The sequence below is a fragment of the Ascidiella aspersa genome, chromosome 1, assembly GCF_963924565.1.
Source record: "Ascidiella aspersa chromosome 1, kaAscAspe10.2, whole genome shotgun sequence".
NCBI lineage: Eukaryota > Metazoa > Chordata > Ascidiacea > Phlebobranchia > Ascidiidae > Ascidiella > Ascidiella aspersa.
In genome coordinates this window covers 28595118-28615684 of record NC_139447.1, presented here as the reverse complement: position 1 = coordinate 28615684, position 20567 = coordinate 28595118, and the positions used below count along the sequence as shown (strand labels likewise).

The window sequence follows — 20567 nt, the reverse complement described above, 5'->3', positions numbered from 1 at the left end:
GATTCAGTCTGCGCATCGGCAGTATTAAGGATCCTTATTTGGCCAGTATCGTTTGGCTGTTTGACGCTTTCTTTATGGTCGGTTGGCGCGCAGGTGAACGCTTGTATAGCGAAGGTTGGCGTTTTTGGCAGTTTGTTTTGATAAGTTTAATAGTGAATGAAACAAAAACATCTTAAACACAATTTGCGAATAAGTTTTTTTTTAATTTCTGGCAATATCTCGCTTTGTGTAGCTTCAAGTTTGTTCTCCGACTGCGAGTTGAAACTATAGTGTTACTAAATATCATTCTGGCATTTCCGCATCGCTGCCGTTCTTGCCGAAATACAGCGGTGCAACGAGTGTGTAGAAGATTAGTGGCAACGCAAAGATCCACGCACAAAACAAACGGCGGACGGGTGGCACCTGTCCATCACTAAAACACGCGTCTGACCAGCAGTGCAATCGATTCATTTATAAGCAAGGACCAAATTAGACGGCCTCAAGATAGAACTAGCTGCGCCTTTATAACATTTCTTAATAACATTGGTGACATTATTGCGTGTTTCAATTGAAATCGACCAAAAGTACACTAGCTTGGTTTATAAACAATTTAATATAAACTGGCCAAACATTTCGATAAGTGATTTTAACGCGAAATTTGTGAAGAGCTTTACGTGCTGCGTAAACGACTAAAAAACGAATAATGATTACACTGCGAAATAGAGATTAAATCGAACAAATTCATAAAGCCCATAATGGCGTGTGTGACAGTGTGTGACATATGGTGATCGCAGGGCCCATCAAGATTATACGAGCAACGTAAAATCGAAGGCAAGATACTAAGAGCGCTGCGTTTAAAGACTTGGGTATTTCGGCAACCTTGAAAGAAAATCCGCATTAGGCATCAGCTAGAACGACAATACCATTATATTACGCGATAACGTACGATTGCTTTACCCAATTTTAGTAGGCCAGCGCTACAAAAAAACGAAATATGCGCCGTAAAGCCACCCTTTGCCGCTGTAACAAAGCAAGAGCGCGGTTCGCCACTGCGTTTGTGCTTAATTTATTGCCTTCGATCCGAAATCGATCGAACCGAACCTGGCCTCGCGTGCATCGACCTAAAAAAGCCCAAATCTCGCGCTCTGGGAAATGTGGGGGGAGGGGGGCGAAAACGCAATAAACACGGCGGTCATAATTGCCAGTCGGTGCATCAGCAGCAGCGGCGAGTATCGACGAAAACGTCACGGCGGGCATCGACCCAAGGGATTTGCGAGCGAGCGGCGGTTGTTATCGTTATTATCACCTGTCATAATCTTCCAGAAGGTCTCCTCGAACTCCTTGGCGTAGACCGGGCCCTTGTTAAGTCCACCGCCGATCGAAGACATGATGCTGGCGATCTGCGGGCAAATGCAGAAGAGTTGGTGTTAGTGGCGGAAATACGCATCAAGGACAAAAGCGGGAATTGTACTAAAGTTGGTCAGATTTTTAACGCCAATTTATAACTGTTTAACTGTCGTTAGGCGTGGATACCGGGATAACAAATCCTCCCAAGAATTTTGGGAAACTCACTATATTTGAACAAGTTTAATTTAAGCGAATAAAACGGACAACTAGAACAAAATTATGAAAAATGTTTACCAAAACCCTGATATACTATGTAATGCTAAAATGGCATCAGTCCATTAGATGGAAAGCGTTAAAATTCCCGGCAAGAATTTACTTAAACCCAGATTTCGTATATAGTCCGCGTTGGGAATAACATACGCTTTAGGGAATTAAAAAATTACACAGCGGCGGCGGCACTCACCTGCGCCCACTCCTCGTTTTCGTCCACCTCCGCTCCTCCCTGCTGCTGGTTTGCTCCGGGAGGAGGAATGGACATCGACGCTTGGGGCTTGGCCAGGGTGGAGGAGGCGGATGACCCGGACGCGGGATCGCTGCTGCTGTTGCCTGGAGCAAGAAGAAATGGAAAAAGTTAGGATGGGTGCTTTTTCCACAAACAGTAACAGACTTAAATAGAAATGAGGTTGTGGTGTATTAACAAACTCCAAATTCAATATTTTCACGATTTTCATTTGAAATTGTTAAATACGTATAACTATTAAACTAATCTAGACGATGAAAGAAGGTGAAAATAGCGGTCTTCAATGAGCTGACGAATATCTTTTTTACCATGTTTTATTGTCATTTAGCTTTTTGGCAGTGAGAAACTGATTTTAAAATTCCAGGAATTTTTTTTTTAAAGTAAGCCATGTTGTATTAAATTTTCTCTACAATCTTTCGCACAACCGTGCTTCATCAGGTCAAAGTATAAATAAAAAACAATTAAAATGCACGTAAAAGCACAAGCGCGAGTACGGCCATTACAAAGATTGCTTTACACAAACATCTAACCTTGCGATCGGCTGCGGACGGCGGTCACAGTGTCGACGATCTGGTCAAGGTCGGGCAGGCGATTCGAACCGGCGACCTCCGGATCTCGTTCGGGCGACGAAGCAGGTGACTTGGTGCCGTTCGAGTTGCTGTTATTGTTGTTGTCGTAGTACGAGTGCTGGCGGATGTGCTGCGACAGGCGGAGCTTACTGCCCTCTACGAACAAAGAGCGAAAAACGGTAAATTTGCAAAAAGATTCAGGCAATATGAAGTTTACAGATTTCAAAGAAGGGTAGGAGTTCGGGTAGATTTGTGAAGACAAACGCGGACAAGGTAAAGCATGACTATAGTGAACGTATCTGACAAGTTTCACCCGGAATGCTTAGGTTCGCCCTGCTACAAATATGAGAAGATGAATTAAAACAGTTCCACCTTTGTTACTTAAAATTAATCACATTACTATTGCCAGGAGCGTACGCATAAGCGATAAGTCCTTTTCTTGTTATGTGGCCGTTGTAATATTCTTAATACTCAACAGGCGCGAAACAAGCGACCTTAAGCAAAGCCCATCGCGGGGGAAAGGGAGGAATGGCGCTTGAATTATTAATCGCACTTGGAAGGCAACACGAAAAAGCTGCAAAGAAAATCTCGCACCTCTGGTCTTTGGCAGACGCGGAGTCGACGTGTCCTTGGCGAGGCGCGCGTCGAACTCCTCAGCGGATGAGGTTGGAGAAGAGAGGGGCGAGTCATCTCCGTCGCTCCTCCCTGGAGTCCTTTTCCTCCTTAGGTCCCTCCTGCCCTGCATGGCGGCGTTGTTGCCGGGGTAACGGGCGCCGCTCATGACCAGGTCCAGGCTGCCCGGGCTCGCGCGCTTAGCCACCCCTTCCAGGGTCATCATCGGTTTCGCTGCAGCGAGTTTGGCGGGCGGCGGCACGTGGTCGCGGATAAGGGCGGGGGTGGCGCGGCTCTCCGAGATGCGCCCTTCGTTGTTGATGTCGTGCTCTTCTTGCTTGTCGCCGTAACAGTCGCTGTCGCTGTCGCTCTGGTAAGGTGAGTCGTCGTACACGTATTGGTCGTCGTCTTGTGCTGTCGGTTTTTGGGAGTTGCCGTAGCGACTCTTGGATCTGCCTCTGTAGCTAGCGCCACGTATCAAACCTGGAAAGAGAGCAAGACACGTTTTAGGCTAATTGCAAAACTATACTTTTTTTGTTAAACAGCATATTGCACAAAACAGACAGCTAAAGTATGGCTAAAAACAGCTTTCTGCTAATTATTTGCTGTCTGGCTGGGCCTACAACGATTTGTCCTATTTAAGCTAGGCACAAACGAACATAAATACCAAGGCATGAAATACAACGATTGCGTCGGTCTCTTATTAGGGAGAAGCTACCGAATTCGATTTTAAAGATCGCCAAAGCGGGTCGGGCCTGCCAGGATGAAAATAGCACAGGAAAGCAATTCGCAATCAGCTTGCAGTCGCGACACGTTGGAGTTTCCTGACGAGAGGTCGGAGCCAGCGTTGTCACGCAACCTCAAAACCGAATAAAACTGGTTAACGCTAATGCTGTTGGACCGACGCCTTAAAACCTTAGTTTCGTAGAACTGCAAATGCTGTTTGACTTCGTTGAAAAAATCACTAACTGCGCGTTATTCTAACTCCTTGCTGTATGGAACCATTCATTGCAGGCGCCACTATTTAGTCACTTCACTGAAGTAATTCGCCAATCGTCCCGGCGGTTTTAGGGATTAACTGGTAAATTAATGGCGCTCGTCATTGTTGTTCACCCGCTGTTAACACTGATTCGACAGCACCGCATCCTACCGATGCCGGGAACTTGTCGGACGGACAGATTAATCTCTGCACTCATTTTCATCACCTCGCTAAAGTTTGTGTCCGCGTCAATGAGCCACGCTGTACAAAAGCAGCAGTATATAACGCTGGAAGCTGCTGCTGCCCGCTCCGTAATCGCCATTACACGCCGTGTGCGTCGGGACAGTCTAAAACCGGGCATATTTACGGCTTTCTAAGCGTCTCAAGGCCACCTAACGTGCGCCAATACTTCTCAAGGCCACAGCGCCGGAGGATTCGTTTGCGCTTGTGCGAGCTAATCGGCTTACTGCCCGGGCGGAGTCGCAATAACATCTCTCCGACGAAACGGGCGGCTTTTTTCTTTTTCTCTTCCTTCTTTCTCTCGCTCTTCCCCGCCATCGCATCGAGGCCGGCTGAAAAAGCCCTATTAAATATTGATGGCGGGCGCGCGGCGAAGCACGGAACCGCAAACTGCTGGGCGCATATATGTCGCAATGCAGTCGAAATGGCGGATCGATCCTAAGGAATCCGTCGGAATATCGACCGCGAGCGGCGCTTTTACGAATCCGCGAAGGAAATCGAATGCGAGACACTCAAATCTGGCTTGAGTCGATTTGCGGCGATCGGACATCGCAAACGTCGCACGGTTTTCCATCAGAGCTAATTCAGATCGACCTAAACTTTCGTCGACCTCCCGTAATCAATCTTCGGGCTAAAGCACGCCCGTAAGCCATAAAACTCTGCCAGGCTTAATTTCCCAGCCGACTGACTGGGGGCTATAAATATTGATTCGACTCTTTGGCTAGCGACGACTGGTCGCCGCTCGTTACAATGAATAGGCAGGCCAGCAGCAGCGCCGGTCGAACACAGGGCTGCCAACAATATCCGGCGCTCGGATGAGATGAAGGCTGGATTACAGGCAACATACGTCAGGGCTTGTTGACTCCTTACAGGCGACACAAAATCGCCACAAGTTAAAAGAACCTAACCAACGAGGCGATTGGTTTTCTCTCTGTAAGGTGTGAAGGGTGCGAGTTTTACAAGCGCGACAATACCGAACACAAGGAAATCCAATATTATTTACTGCCATGGAAATGGCTGCTGATAATCATCTATCCGCAAAACGCACAACTTGCCGAAACAGGGAAACGCGGTGGGATCAAATTCCTTTGCATCGACTCGTTCAGGATGGGGCACTTAGCCAACTTTGACCCCGCGGGTCAGACGACAATCGACTGCATCAGTGAGATGACGTAATAGTCCCACCTATATGCACGTCTTAATTTTCCTCATCGAGCGGCGATAAATAATTCAGCGCCAAGGCCGGGGTAGGATAAACGAGGTGTCCGGGAAAAACAAGGGGATCTCGATTTTCTCTTTAGAATGCAAAAGAACGATGACGTAATTAAAACTCGGCGCGTCGGAAGGCATTAAAAATTTAAGGCGGTTCGCTGTCGTTCTCGTGACTCACTGTCTTGGGTTCAAATTATTCTCTTTTCGACAAACTTTTACTGCCTTCATGCATCAGCTCGGCGATAAGATTTCTTATCACTCAATATCGAGTTGGATCACATTCAAATAGCGCTATTTTAGAGTCATCAACCCATGTCTGCGCAGGTATGCGACTTATCACATATGCTGGAACATGCGAGTTAAACTTGGTTGGCTCAGTTATACTCGTTGCCTTGTTACTTTACCAGCGATTGAAAGGTAAAGCTACCAGAATGTATTGACCGCCTATCTTCACTGCCAAAGAGGCAAGGCTGTGCGCAATACAGGACGGTTTAAAAAGGCACATCGGCAACAATAAACGCTGCAAGTGTTGTGGGCAAGTAATAGGCGGATTGGCAAGTGCCGTGCGCGATTGACGAGAGTAATCCGAACCGGAATGTGCAAGGCAGGCAGGCAAACAACTACAGCGACTGTTGTTGATGTGCTTGGCGTGAGGCGCGGAGCAAGAGAGAAGTCCAAAAGTCGCGCCGCGAAAACAAGTCGTCGCGTCGTGGCTAGACCGTGCCAGCCAAGCCGTGCGCTTTTTACGGGGCCGGGTCGTAAATGAGGGTTCGCTTTAACTGTCGGCAAATAGCAAAACGCCGTTAATCCGGCTGAGCCGGTTTTATTTCCCGACTATGTAATCGGTTTTTCGAAGGAGGAACCACGAACCCTGTTGAGTGTAGAAAAAGCGCGGCACCAAACCACAAATGTGAGTTGAATAAAATGAGTGCAGAACCTATAGGAACAAATTTAAGCAGTCAACAGACACACCCATTTTTTATGAAATCTTTAGCGGATTCACCTAGTGATTTTACTATACCTTTTAAACGATAACATGCGAAAATATCTTGTTAAACTGGATTCAAAACTAAACTGGTGGTTTTAGCAAAAGGTGCGTAAACTGGCTTAAAGTCATTGTCCTCCTAACCGATTTAGGGCCTAATAAACGCGTGACAGTAGATTAATGGGCGAGTTTCGGTGTCGTGCGTGACGGAATGTTTGCTTTCCGACGACGTTAAACCTCTTTACGATCGCGCAAGGTCATGTTCACCGGGGGAACTACAAGGTAACGTTTGTCTGCCCAAGCTATATTTGGTAGCAATGGAGCCATAACCGAAGGTACCATTGAACTTTGCCTGCTGCGGTTTAATAACGCCCCTCTAACGGTTTAACCTGTATACCTTTTAAAAACTTCGGTACACCTTTCTATTTTCCTTCGTCAAAAAGAAACGACTATTGGACTGCATTGAAACCTAAAATATTTGGCTGACTAACTTTTTAAATTTAGGATTTAAGTTTAGCCTAGAGTCCTACACCAAAGTGAATCGTGATCTTTCGAAGTTTAAAGCCCACTGTTATCACGACTATTTACATAAAAACAGATTTAAGTCTGACAGACTTTCCTCAAGTCTGTTGCTAAAAACACACAGAGTATCGGCTAACTCTTTGATACACATCTGCCTCGGCTAGCAACGAAATCGTTACAGTGCCTTTAATCTCTCGTCTACCCTGTTGAATGAACGACCTACAACAACACACTTACTTTTCAGTGAAACCATTCCTTCGCGCAAATGCCTGAAACCGCCGGCGAACTTCATCAAACTCGCGGCCGTATATGTTAAGTGTATAAACCACTTTGGCGTCACACGCGCGAACTGGGCGAGTTTTGCAAATGGGTAAAATCGGCTTAAGACGCGCGTTATACAAACGCGAGCGTGAATAGGGCTCTGACGTCGAGCTCGTGACGCAACAAAAATAGAGCCCGAGGGCCGAGCGAGAAACCCGCACAAGGCAGTCAGACGCCGTACGCGTAAAGGGAGTTTCTCCGACTGCCTTGTTTGCCCAAGTGCCTGCTTGGTAGGCCGCTGTTAACCGATTGGTCGACGCTGGTCACGTGACGGCACGCGATTGGACAGCAGCCGTCACAACAAGAGCTCAGGTAAGGCGGCGGCCTTCGCGGAATCGCTCGCTACAGGTGACCGCCTTGCTGGAAAGACTTTAGAGCTGGCGCCGCCGATCATAACCAAGCGCCCGTGGGTCACGATCTTGTTGCTTGACTGATAGTGTTTGTTGCCGCAGCAAACTGCGTTATCCTTAACCCGGACTGGGTCATAAGCTTACGTAGTTTTCGGGAACGTCTCTCTTGGGCGTTTATCCATTGTTTTGCACCGAAAAGCGGCTCAAAAAACGCCGCAACCGCGAGAAGGCGTCATCGCGGGCAAAACACGTTGAACTTGAATTTACTCGAACCCGGTTTGCCCGCTCTATCGCGACTCATCTCGCGCGTTAGTATGGGTGTTTGAGGCCGATAAGCGCACGAGAGAAAACACATTACGGGATTAAATAACTGCGATGGGACGCACCGAGCTTTTCGGATAAAAAAGGGGAAAAACTTGGAACATGACTAACGGTTTCCCGTAGCTGAGTGGAAAAACACCGGGCCTCGATTCGCTTTTTTATTTTGCGCGTTTATTTATAGCGCCGAGTAAGCACATTTCCACGACCGAGCTGACACAACGCACTCGAAGAAACTCAAGTGCCAAGTGCCGCTTTTCGGTTCTTGACACGAAGAGAGGGTTTGACGCTAGCGTCTTACGGCAACAAAGTCAAAACAAAGTCGCGCTGGCGGGTTGAAAAGGCCGCCGGAAAGCGAAGGTCGAAAACACATCGACGACTTTTCCTGCTGGGCCACCCGGAACGAATTCTCGCCAGCTTTTATCCCCTAAAGTATTGTGGGGGGCATTTTGGCTGTGCCGCCTGTATCATTACGCGCGTGCTCGGCATGTTCGGCTTTTCCAGAGGGAGACGAGCATTAAATATAGAAAGCGGTCGTGCCCCGGAGCTGCACATTATAGCGCCGCTTTAGCCTCTTCGGTGTGAAAAGACCGACGGGCGAATTCACACGAGCCACAGCCGCTAACCGCCGGGAAATTGAGGCCGAAAAGTTAATTGGAAAGCGGCGCAATCCACAAACGGAGCAAATGGGCGGCAATAGGCAATTTAGGATGGCGGCTGGAATTTAGTAGACTAAAGGAACGCAAAATCGGCTGTAAAAGCATAAATTTCCGATAACTTAACGATTTAGAAATACACTGTTCGCTACTAAATGGTTTGCGAAGAAAATAGCCAGTTCTACAGGCGTAAACAGTTTAACAGTAACTACGCCCTTTTTCATCCCTGGGTCACTTTTGAAACACGAGTTTAAAAAAATGGCCTCTACAAGAATGGAATAAAAAGTTAACCTTAGATTCGTGAATACTATATCAAGCGATTTGCTGCATATGTTGGTTGCAAATCAAAACACCTCCACCCTTAAAATAAGCACGCTCGCTACCCCAAGCTCGGACTCGGGTGCGAGACCTTACCGCGTGGACGGGACGACGACATCTTGAAGACGAAGCAGAGAGGAAGGTCGGGCAGACAACTTGTCACGTCCATTCTGGGTCGTGTCCCGCAGCAGGAGCGACGGCAGCGCGTTCCACGGCGTGAACGCTCAGTCGAACCGCGCCTGCCTATTTTGCCGGTCTGACGTTTTCACTTCGTGAGATACGAGTGTCGCAATGGAAGAGACAGGCCACTTTTGACGTCTTATTCCATAGCAGGATGTAGCCAGTCAAATTTTCGGTTGTCTGTTTTCGGGTTTCTTCTTCGAAGCTTGGCACTTTTCAGATTACCGTTATAATGCTTTTAATTTTGCTCTACGGGTTGTCTGCAGGTCCAAAGTAATAGCATGTTTAATTATGAGCTACGGCAACAAAGGTTGCGCATACGCACGTCCAAGTGCATTGGTCGTTCAGAAATTCGGGCTAGGAACCATCTTATATTTTTTCTGGTATGTTTTTTTGAACAGCGGCACGAAATAAACGATGAAATCTTCAAATAACAAACTACTTTGGTAAAAATCATGTCTGTAACAACTAACAAGTAAACAGTCTCATAGAACCAAACGCCAGATCTGTCAATCACAGGTCTGTTTTGCTGTCACAATACTGTAATCACCCAAAGGGTATTAAGAAGTACCACGTACCAACCAAGCACAAGTAGTCATCCAAGTCCAATAAAGACTGACTCGCGATTACCCAGCCAATCAATGCATCACCTTTTCTAATTCAGTCCGGCGCTTAAGGTTCGGGCGTGAATCAGAATTTCGGGAAGTTCAAGTTGCCTCCCCTAAGCGGTTCAGGGGAATTTGTAAGGCGATAGGTAATTTTAAGTTGCGCGTTAGTGCCGGGAAACTTGATTGACGTCGGTTTGCGCAAACGGGGCGACGCCATGGAAAGTTTCCAGCAGTAAATAAACGCTCGGCGCGTATCTCCTAAATCGGCGCTAACTACCTGATCTGAACCAACGAAAGTATGCTTGCGTTTACAGTGCTCGGCTGCCAAAGATCATTACAGGGCTGGATTAAAACATCCAGTGTAAGCAATGCGCTACAACCCAGGCCTACATTTCTACGCCACTTGCTTCGCAATGAACCTATACTACGCTGGAGTGATATTATAAGTGTAACGAATATGCTAAACCTTATATTGAAGTTACACTCGCTTGGTAAAGATTTACATGAAGCTGAAATGAGCATAGCGCATTAGTTAAAACTTAGGTTTACAATTATACTGCGCACTTAGCGACCTGTTCCAATCACAATATTTAATACGGAAGTAATACTACAATATTTTATACGTGAAAAACGATCTCGCTTGTCTTTCACCTTTCGAACTGCATAAATTCCTCGGGAATTTCTCTAAAAGCGCGTTTGACCTTGCGAACCTTGGCCGTTGAAAACGCGGCGGGCCGCAATGGCCATACACCCAACCAACGGCAGGTGCGTACTTGGCCGCAAACAATGGCTACGAGCGTCGTCAGACCACCTAATACGAGCCAAGTACGTGACAGGTCAAAGGCGAAATGGCGACGCTAAACACCCCCTTCTGTGGCGCAAATGACTGCGCGGCGTCGCTGGGCTCTGTTCGGTGGCGAACGATTTTCAATACACGCCGCGCTCGTCGGCTTATTGCGCTTTTGAAAAGGCACAATTAGGCCGAATCGATCCGCGCGTATAGCAGCGAGCTATCACGGCTTAATTACTATGGCTTCGAAATGCGTCTTGAAGGGCTCGGCTGTCCGGCAGAGAGAGCCAGACATATCAAGTGTGTTATGGCTTTGACGCCAGATCCCTTCAAGTCGTTTCAGCGCCCCAAGCTGAACTTAAAAAATGATGTTTTAAACGCCTACGCTGCCGCCTTTTGCGAAATTGTTTGATGTCCGCCCCAAATAAACGGTGAGCGGTCTGAAAAACCTGAAACGCCTCTTCCAACCATTTACTCGAGATGGGTGCTTTGATGCTCTTAACAAAGCAACGAGAACCGATACAGCGGCGCCTTTCCATAAACCTGACCCCGATTGCGGCACTAATTAAAGCTGCGAAAGGCGTCGGCGCTGCATAGCTGCGGTCAGCTGGCCTAAACACTCGCAACGCGTTAAGTCTCTCTTGTCGCAAGCGGTCGAGTTAATCCCGCCTATGCGCAACCAAACATTCGGCAACACTTGCCATCTGGGAGCTACCGCCCGTTCATTGGCATGCACGCAACGGTAAACAAGCAAAACGGCCAAAACCGCCGCCACCAAATTCAGGTTCTTATATTTGCTGGGCATTACAGCCTGCGCTTAGGGCCGGGCGCGAAATTCCAAGGTTTTTTTTTTATTAAACATGGCGTTGACAACTCGTGTCACTACATAGGGCTGTCTAGCAAGAAAGTTTGCCGTTCGACATTTTTGACAAGTGCCAAATACCGGTTGCACATCGCCAAGACTGTTCGTTTTCTGTCAACTAAGTTTATTGAATTTTCTCTCACTGGATTGCACATTTCTTTGTTTTTCGTAACATAAAAATGTCGAACTGGTGGTTAACAATTAATGATCTCTAGAAATCTGACAAATCATCCAGCAAACTGTACAAGCACTAGGCTGTATCATAACTGTAAAGGTTTTTATTACTAGGAACTCTTTCCTAAAAAAAGCAAGACAATTACCGAACTGGATTAAAACTGTAACTTTATGCATTCTACACTAGATTAAAGTTATTTTCGTACTAAAAACAACCATTTTTATTCCCCACAAATCTATCTTCAAAAACTCATCTAAATAAAAAACTGAGAGACATTTACTTAAGCCTAAGGAGCTAGGAAATGCCCGTTCTGGTGCCACGGCGTAAAACGACTGACCCTGGCGGCTTCAGGCCGTTGCTGGCATAACGATGCACCCTCGACACTTGAGTGGCACAAGGACCGCATTTTTTCGCGCGGTGTACGTAGTAGCAACAGCCATAACAACCGCACTGGCGAATGGCGGCTTGAGCGAAAACTGCACCCTTCAATTGCAAGCTGTGCGACGGAGCGAGACCGCTACTTTACCGGGTTGCTATGGAAACTCGAGCCGCTCAAGGCTACGTTTTTTTTCGCTCGAGATAATACCGAAGCCGCAAAGCCGGACGAAACTGTATATCCACAAATTAAAATCCGATTTCGTGCCTTGCTTTTAAGAGCCTGAAGCGTATAAGGCTTCCCAAATACAATAGTATTACCTTGAGACATACTTCAGCTGCTGTTCTGACTGCCACAATCCAAACTGAACTACTCTAAGATCAACCTTAGTTACACAACTAAGCACTACTCTAATTTGTACATGCTAACTGCATTGCTAACCTCCATCCAACAGTTGCCAACAAACTAAGCCTTGAAATTATTTGCTCGTTCCCTGCGGAATAGTAGTCGCCGTGTGAGCACGGTAACAAGCTAAACCGATCGCGCAGTTGTCCGGCGTCAAAGCGCTAACTCAATAATTAGGACATGGCATTCCTATCGGACAGCCGCAACTTTCCATTGGTTCGCGAGATAAGAGGCTTTGCGTTACTCGAGGTCAGCGACCTCTGACCTTCGCTGCAAAAAAAAAAACAGCACGAATGCCTTTGGTGAGAAAGCACGACAACGGTGTCGCGCAGCGTCCAAGTTCAATTAATCAAGTGCGCCTTATTAGCGCACTCAAAAGACAAGTAAGCACGTCGCTTACTTGTCACGCTTAGAACTGGATTAAGCGAAAGCCTGCAAGCTTGCCGTTAAACAAAGCCCACGGCGAATGCGAGTTGTTTTCGAGCGGGCTGTCACACTGTAGCCACTTGGACACTTAGCGATGGCGTTCTGCGGCGATTCAGCTAATCCTGGCCGGCGGAGCTGTCGGCGAGTACTCGATAGATGATTGAGAGTCACAAAACAAGTCGACGGGGCTGACGCGGAACTCAACTGAAACGCCAAGCCTGTGCCTACAGCGCGGCGTCCGGCGTAATCCGATTTCTCCGAGGCCACGCCATTAACTCGAGGCTTACATCTGAAAATAACCAGCTGTACACAATTAGGCAGCCCCGAAATCGCCAAGGTCCGGTATCACGTCTACAGAGTCACTGCCGTCGACATTGGGCGTTATAATAACACATTGCGCCCCTTTTAATCGCCACATCGGAACCTGTTAGGCGTATCTCATAACACTGTTCGCCAATGTTGATGCTAAATTTACGTAATGTTCTATTCGCGTCGACTTGCCGACATGTGAACGGCCTACTATAACCACAAAACCAACGGCGGCTGATAGCTGCATTTATAGAACGCCCAACTGCTAAGCTTCCCTGTGGTTCGTTTACTGGCAAGTTCGTTAAAGCCGCTTAGGCAAACGGCCTCATATATTTAGCCTCGCCTTTACGACACTGCGTTACTGAGTGTTGTAATCCGTCGAATGGTCATAAAAAAAGCAGTACGTGACTCTGAAAAGCTAACTGCCGTCTTATACGGCGCCACTACGCGCCCTTTCTTTCCTTAAAGAAAATGGGTCCAGCCTTTCGCCGAACGGAGCGGCCCCTTATCGGTGAGCAAACTGCGCGACACGTGTAACGACGGTGCGACGTTGCACCGGTCGGCTGGAGAAGGCAAACAACAGAATGCGACGCCGGGACCCAGCAGTCCGTATACACTGCTGCTGTGGCCCAACGCAAACAAAAGCAACGAACGTGCACGATCTGCGCGACCGAAGACCGTCTAACGCTTCCCGAGTCTCCAACTGCCACTGCTGGCAGCGACCGTCACCCTCGCCCGCTCTTGTGTGCTTAACGTGTGACGACACAGTCGAGATTTTAAAGAGGCCTCGTTTCGGCGGACTGTAACACCTGATACACGTGAGCAAAATTCGAGGGGCTTTTCCGCAGCTAAACGCATCGTTTTGGCGGGGTCTGAACGCTATTTCTTGATCTGAAGGCTAAACGAGTCATCGCTGGCTAAAATATCGAATGCTATTCCTACGGTTTACCCACAGCTCAGTATTTCGGGCGCCTTATTCATATGAACGCGTCTAAATATACACACAGCGCATATCAAGCTTCTCTGAACGTCCTTCACCGACAGTCGATAGCGCGATTTCAGAGAACTTTTTCGACAACGATATATGGGCGGATGTCGTAGGCCCAACGGGCAATGGAAAAATAAGCTGCCGGGAAAAAGAAAATGGGCACAGGCTCTCCTGGGCAGCACACAATTACGGCGACCCAGGCGGCGGCAATTAGGGCCGTTTCGGGATGTTTGGTCGAGATTATTGCGGGCTATTAAGTCGCGCGATAGTATACGGGCGTATGAAGGCTGCTATTGCCTTAGAGACGGGCGTACCAAGCAAGTCGGAGATGGGCAAATATGCTTGACGCGGTAGTATGCGGTGTGAAAACAATTACGGAGAAGCCAAACAATTAGCGAGAGGCCGGGAAAGATAATACTCAGGTTGCGTCAAGGTAGAGTCTCAATAAAGGTTATTTCATATCGTAACGTATGTTTCCACCCTAGGCATACGAACAAATAAAATTTAATTTTGCCATACAGCAGGAAAAAAATGATTTGAGGTCGACAAATTCGGCCATAAGCCAGTAACGGCGCCATACTCGTTAATGTAAGAGTTTCTGCAGAAGCTTCCCACACCCCAATGTAGCAGCATGTCAGCAAATCCAAATGAGGAATTATTCTGGACGGCGCGCCAACCGTCGCAGTCAAAACTTTCTCACGATTTAAGACGCATCAGTGCAAATAGCGGCACAAGGCTAAGTCTATAAGCCACAACACGGTTCATCGCCGACTGGAGATCACTCGCATCGCAAACGCTGAAGACCCGCGCCAATCTCGTCGTTTTCACACGATATGGGGCAGCGGCGGCCACTCACTGCTAAGTGCACATGCAGACCAATTTTGCATCGGCGTAACGCGAGATGTAGAGTGCTGCAGCACCGTTCATGTGAAAATTCCCTGCTGCGAGCACAGAAGCTGAGCGCCGTCGGCAGTAAATGTATATAGACGAATCGCCGGTTTGAGGAAAGCCAGACGACGCTAAATTTAGGAAACTCGCGTATACAGTGAGGTTAATTTCGGGTCGGGCACGGGCTTAATACAGACACAAGCGCACCTTTATGAGAGAGCGTTACGAAAAGTGCCGGTCGATGCCGCTATCGGATTACTTGGGCAGCAGCTAGTGAAACGCGCCACGGCCAGGGTTCTCACACAACTCAGTCGCCCGTCGATTTGCAAAGCGCAGGCATCCTGCCAAAAATCAGCCGGTTTAAAACGATACTTGCGCCTACCCACCTGTTGCGCCATATTTTTACACCTGACCACGAAGAAAAAAACGTTTTATTAACGGGTATGAAAGCTACCCAACGCACAAAGCGGGAATGAAAAGTCGATTAATAAAAGCGGCCACTGGATTTGTCCAGTTCTCTGCAAAACGCCGCACGGTTTCCTTTGCGCCAGCGCCCGAGGTTGCTCCGCACGGAAAGTTGCGAGACCGAGCGAAACCCAACCCGGACAGGGGCCTGGTTGCCACTATAGCGCAAAAGCCCGGCGTTGCCGACATGAACCGTGACCTTTTAGGGGCGGACGTGGCGCGCCGAGCACTCGACTGTTGTGGCAAGTAAACACTGGTTTACACCGCTGAGGCCTCACAAAAGTACGTCTAAATTTAATAATCAGGCTTTCAAGCATTAATCTACATAAGCTTTAAAACTATCTATTCTTTGAAACATATTTTTTTCGCGTCTTGAGCAATCTGCATAAGCTTTAAAACTATCTATTCTTTGAAACATGTTTTTTCGCATCTAAACCAAACTGCAATCACAAAACTTGACTACCAGTATTTGCAAGTTAAAAAAGAGAAACTTTTTTTAGAGTAGTGGGCCGCATTTGTTTTGAAATTCCCGGGCTAACTAATTAGCTAATCCGCCCTTGTTAATAATCATATATACATTTTGAGGAAGTTGAGTTTTTCGACAATTTGTTGGTACGCAACAAGATCATAGAGGCTCGAGGTGGTACGCAGTGAAAAAAAGGTTGAGAACCACTGCCGTAGACCTAGCCTCACAATCTGGCCCGGCACTACTGGCACGTATTTTTGCCGTCGATTATTGCGCCCGGCCACAGGTTGGCCACCTCTGGTTTCCTAAACGCCCTTCGGTCGCGCGCAAACCGATTGCTGTTTGTTGTCTTTGCTGATCGGAAAAGTGGCAGGGGCGTTGTTGGTTTTCGTTTTGCTCCTTTTATTTTTGCGCCGCTCGCGGGCTTCGTAACGAGACTGGGACTGGAAAAGGGGGCGCGCGCCGAAGGCAAAGTGTTGATTCAGTGAATTTTTCATGACGGCGAGCGTTTGGAATGATCGATTATGCGGCCGACGAAAGGAGCAACACTGGGGTCGGGCTTAGTTGGCCACACGTAGAGAGGTCGGATCTCTTTTCCACAGTTTTACCACCGTTTTTATACAAAGCGACAAAACGCGAACCGAAATAGGTTAAACGTTAATATTGTGTTTCAAACTATACAACCTTTTGAGGCAAATAGGACTCTACCCCTTACTAGTGTTACAGTGGTTCACAATGTTTGAAATATTTTATGATTTTGACACTTATAAATCACACACTACGATTGTATTGAAAACTAATTAAGCAATGAAATGGAACCTTAAAAGAGTCAAAAAGTTTTTTGGGCAAGATTAGGAATAAGAAAAGGTAAGCGGTTTCAAACCGCTGGTCTCGATTCTATGGGTAAAATCAAATAACTCAAATATTAGGCAGTTGAATATGCAAATAATTTTTATGCATTAGGCAACTTTAAACAAATGGATTAGTATGCATGATAGAGACCGAGCAGCTTGCAAAGTTGCCTTGTAAAGCGGTAAACTCTAATTTGGGGCAAGGTTTCTCGTCTGAAATATTAATTCCCTTGTCGCCCCTTAAACGTGCGTTGTGACCGCATAAGCCTTCAGCTCGTTCAAACGACTGCTTTCACACAGTTTCCAAAGTCATATCGCACCCCAGATAAGTGCCCATCGTTCTCCAACGGGTTAAATTGGAAGAGCAATTTCAAGGGAGGCGCAGTTAAAGGGTGTCGCATTTAAAAACCCAAGTTTAGGATAATCATACTCTGCATTTACTGCCAATTTTTTAGCACCTTGAAGAAAATATTTTATTCCAAAAAAAAATGAATAACAAATTCAAAGAACTTTTAACGCTAATGCTAGCGACTATAGGGCCTCACATTTTAACGATCTAGATTTTAGCACAGGAGTTTACACTTTCAAACTTTTTGCACGAGTTTGTTTACACTTGAGCAATGCGTTTTTTCGCCGTATTAATTGATAAAGCGAATTATCGATGCTTAATAGAAATAGGTTTTGTTACATTTAAAATTAGAAAAATGATTTCTACCCTAATTAGCGAAGTATTTTATGGACCACGTTGTTTAAACCATAACTTAAAAAACTCGACGAGTGTAGATCACGGCGCAATAGATTCATCCAACAACATCGTACTCGAGATTCTTTCATCCGCATAACGCGCATTCCTATATTTTAATGGAGGGCGTGCTTATAAGATGGGGGGAAGCACCCGGTGCCAAGTCCTCTGTTGAGTTTGAGCGGTAACGGACCGCGCTGAATATACAAAGTCGAGTCACGGGGGCCCACTGCTGAACAAGCCAGAATTTCGCCATCGCGGTCACAATCGAAAATTCGTCGTGCGTCACGCCGCCATTGTTTGGGTCACAATGGGAATGCCGGTGACTCAGCCCAGGGGGGCACTCGTGCAGTGGAGTACACTTGCCCCCCGCGCGCTACCCAAAGTACACAGGCGGGCGATGACTAATGTAACGGGCCTCTCGATGTTCGAGATAGGGTTTTAATTGGGGGAAGGCCAGGAAAATCGCGGTATTACAATACGCGGCGCATACGTCCTTTAGTCTCCTTTAGCCAAGGACGCGGTAAACTGACTAACACCTCCTGTTCCCGGGGGAGCAGGGATTTTGATGTTATACCGATTAATTTGTCTTATGATATGCTGTTTAACATTCAACTTACAACCAACATACCTTGCATTAAAATTGTGCGCAATGATTTTGTCAATACAATGCCATCGGAACGTCGCTGGTAAAGGTTCTCTTTTTCAGAAGAAAACACGTTTTTGATTGCTAATATAATTAATATTTGCAACTACGGTCTACTTATAACCCGGACACATACTCACAAAAAACCTTACTTAATTTTCAACAACGACAGTCTTCAAAGCAAAAAACTCTAAATTTGCTGCCTTGAAGATTAGTTTTTCACTGCGGCTAATTGCTGTCGTCCTTCATTGGTGGCCATTTCCTCCCAAGACTAAAACGGCGCCGTGACTAACCAAGCCTCCCCCATAACAGACTTTACAACGAATTCCTAGCCAGATGCCGAAATCCAAGTTAAGATCCGGGCAAAGCCGCGACTTTAACCGCGCTTAATACAATTTTGAATTTTCACCGAAAGCCAGCTTCTTAACGAAGCGAGCGGGTAATCCATCTCCGGCACAGCAGCACGCAAGGGAGAGGGGGCGTTCGCTGGGGGGGGGAGGGGGCTCTCACGACCCAAGAAAAACAAACTGTGTCGGGGCGTTTAAGGCAGCCGGACGGGAGTCCGTTTGTCCGGTCGTAAAGCTCAAGAAAAACAGAAAAATGCGCCAGGGCTTACCTTGGCCGGGCCGTTTTGCCGAGCGAGGAAGCGTCGCGACTTATATATACTCGCCATTGTGATTAACTGAATAAATAGACACGAGGCTCTTGCGCCGACGGAAGACCGTTACATCATCCACGGCTGGTTGGCGGCGAAAATTTAACCGGCTTTTAATCGAAAGACGGCAATTGTTTATGGTGCAGTAAATATTTTACGACTTACAATAAACAAGGGACTCGATTACGCACAGACCACCACGGTGCGACATTTTAGTCACTAAGCAAAAACATTAGTTGTCCCGCTTAACGAGTCGACACAAACTGTCGTAAAAAAATACATGCTTCCGTCAAATGGGAGTCGGAGTTTCCGGTAAAAAACGTCGAGTATAAGCGACGGAAGGAAAAAAGCAATCAACAACCGTTGGAGCAACGTCGCAAATAAATTCAACTCAAGTGCTTCTCTTGTTTGCAGAAATGTCGGTTTCACACGGCGGAGAACGACAAGTAGTCAGGAATAATTACTAATTAGCGAAAGCAGCGCAAACAGCATTTTTCAATTGACAATAAACGCTAATCTTGGCCCTTAGCAAACAAGAGGGGCACTTGATCGCGATTGGCGGCCAACGTGTTGGCACAAATGCCAAGGTCAGCGGCTTCTGCGATATTTATTCACACATTGCCTACGCGAAGGCGGTTTAAAGTTAAAGCGTTACGGCGAACTACTAAAATATTAGCACAGTTCATTTAAACGTTGAACATGTTTAGGTTAAGGTACGGAATAGTATGAAAGGAACGCACAATTCTGAAAACCTAATTTTACATGCGTTCTCTGATATCGCCCGAGAATAGATCACAAAGTGCGTAATGTTTTGTAAACTATTTCGCATTCAACATTTATACAAACTTAGATAAGCTGCACATTTTTAAAGTAAAATAGTTTTTAGGCTCGAGTTACGTCTGAACTGTAAACCATCGTGTGGTTAAATCAACAATTTTAGTGCGATTTAGATCACCGCTGGCGTTTCAATTCGGGTGACATTAAGGAAGCTATTTTTGAATAGTTAGTTAATACCGTGTTGTAACATTTCGACCCTTTTTTATTGTTGATACCTTACTTCATTCCACCGGAACATACCGAGGTACTGAGGCCTTAAACACATAAGTAATCAGTAGTTTACATGTTGCTACTCGTAAAGGTCCAATCTTCAAGCCGAATTTCAAACTACGCATTGCGTTCCAAATGATTTAAAGTGATGTTCTACCATAAAAAACTGAATAAACTGGCGTATAAGAAACTCCTGTTATTTCGTTTTCCTGACTGACGTTCAAGCAACTGGCGATCGGACACAAGTATACAGGAGAAGCCGCTAAGGGGCAACTTACAGCCACACAGGAGAAGCTGCAGTTGCCAAGTTCACTGTGTCACCTGTTGCGCAGGCAAACACTTTATTAAAGGTCGAACAAGTCTCTGTCAGCTGTTACCTCAACGTATTCGGATCAAAAGGCTTCATACTGCGGTCAATAGAAAACACCAAATTTGAACGTGGCGTATAAATATTTTCCCTGGCATTAACGAGAATCGGACAAAATATTGGAAAAAAGGATTATTTTTGCTTCGGTAAACAGAAATCTTGGACAATTAACCGAGCAGTTGAAACAGAATAAGGCCAATCGCCATTTCCTAAGCTTGCTATAAACCAAAGAGCCAAACAAAAAAACAAGTGCAGCTGGCATATTCCAATGAAAATACCAACGTAGCGAAACGCGCCAACAGTAATTCACAGCCGATAACGTCCGTTTAAGGTGCAACGCGGAACTATTTTGCTGCTTATCCGAACCGCAATCACCAAACACTCACTTTAACA

The 20567-nt window shown here is 46.5% G+C and overlaps 1 protein-coding gene across 1 annotated transcript in view; it reads right to left on the bottom strand.

Moving 5' to 3' along the window:
• LOC146169282 (uncharacterized) overlaps window positions 1-20567 on the bottom strand; it is an 81758-nt gene that overhangs the window by 8324 nt on the left and 52867 nt on the right. The window contains exons 17-20 of the mRNA XM_083388188.1: window positions 3010-3510; window positions 2377-2571; window positions 1790-1932; window positions 1286-1379 (exon numbers count right to left, since the gene is read on the bottom strand). Coding sequence (XP_083244314.1) covers window positions 1286-1379; window positions 1790-1932; window positions 2377-2571; window positions 3010-3510 — 933 coding nt within the window. The remainder of the gene's footprint in view (window positions 1-1285; window positions 1380-1789; window positions 1933-2376; window positions 2572-3009; window positions 3511-20567) is intronic.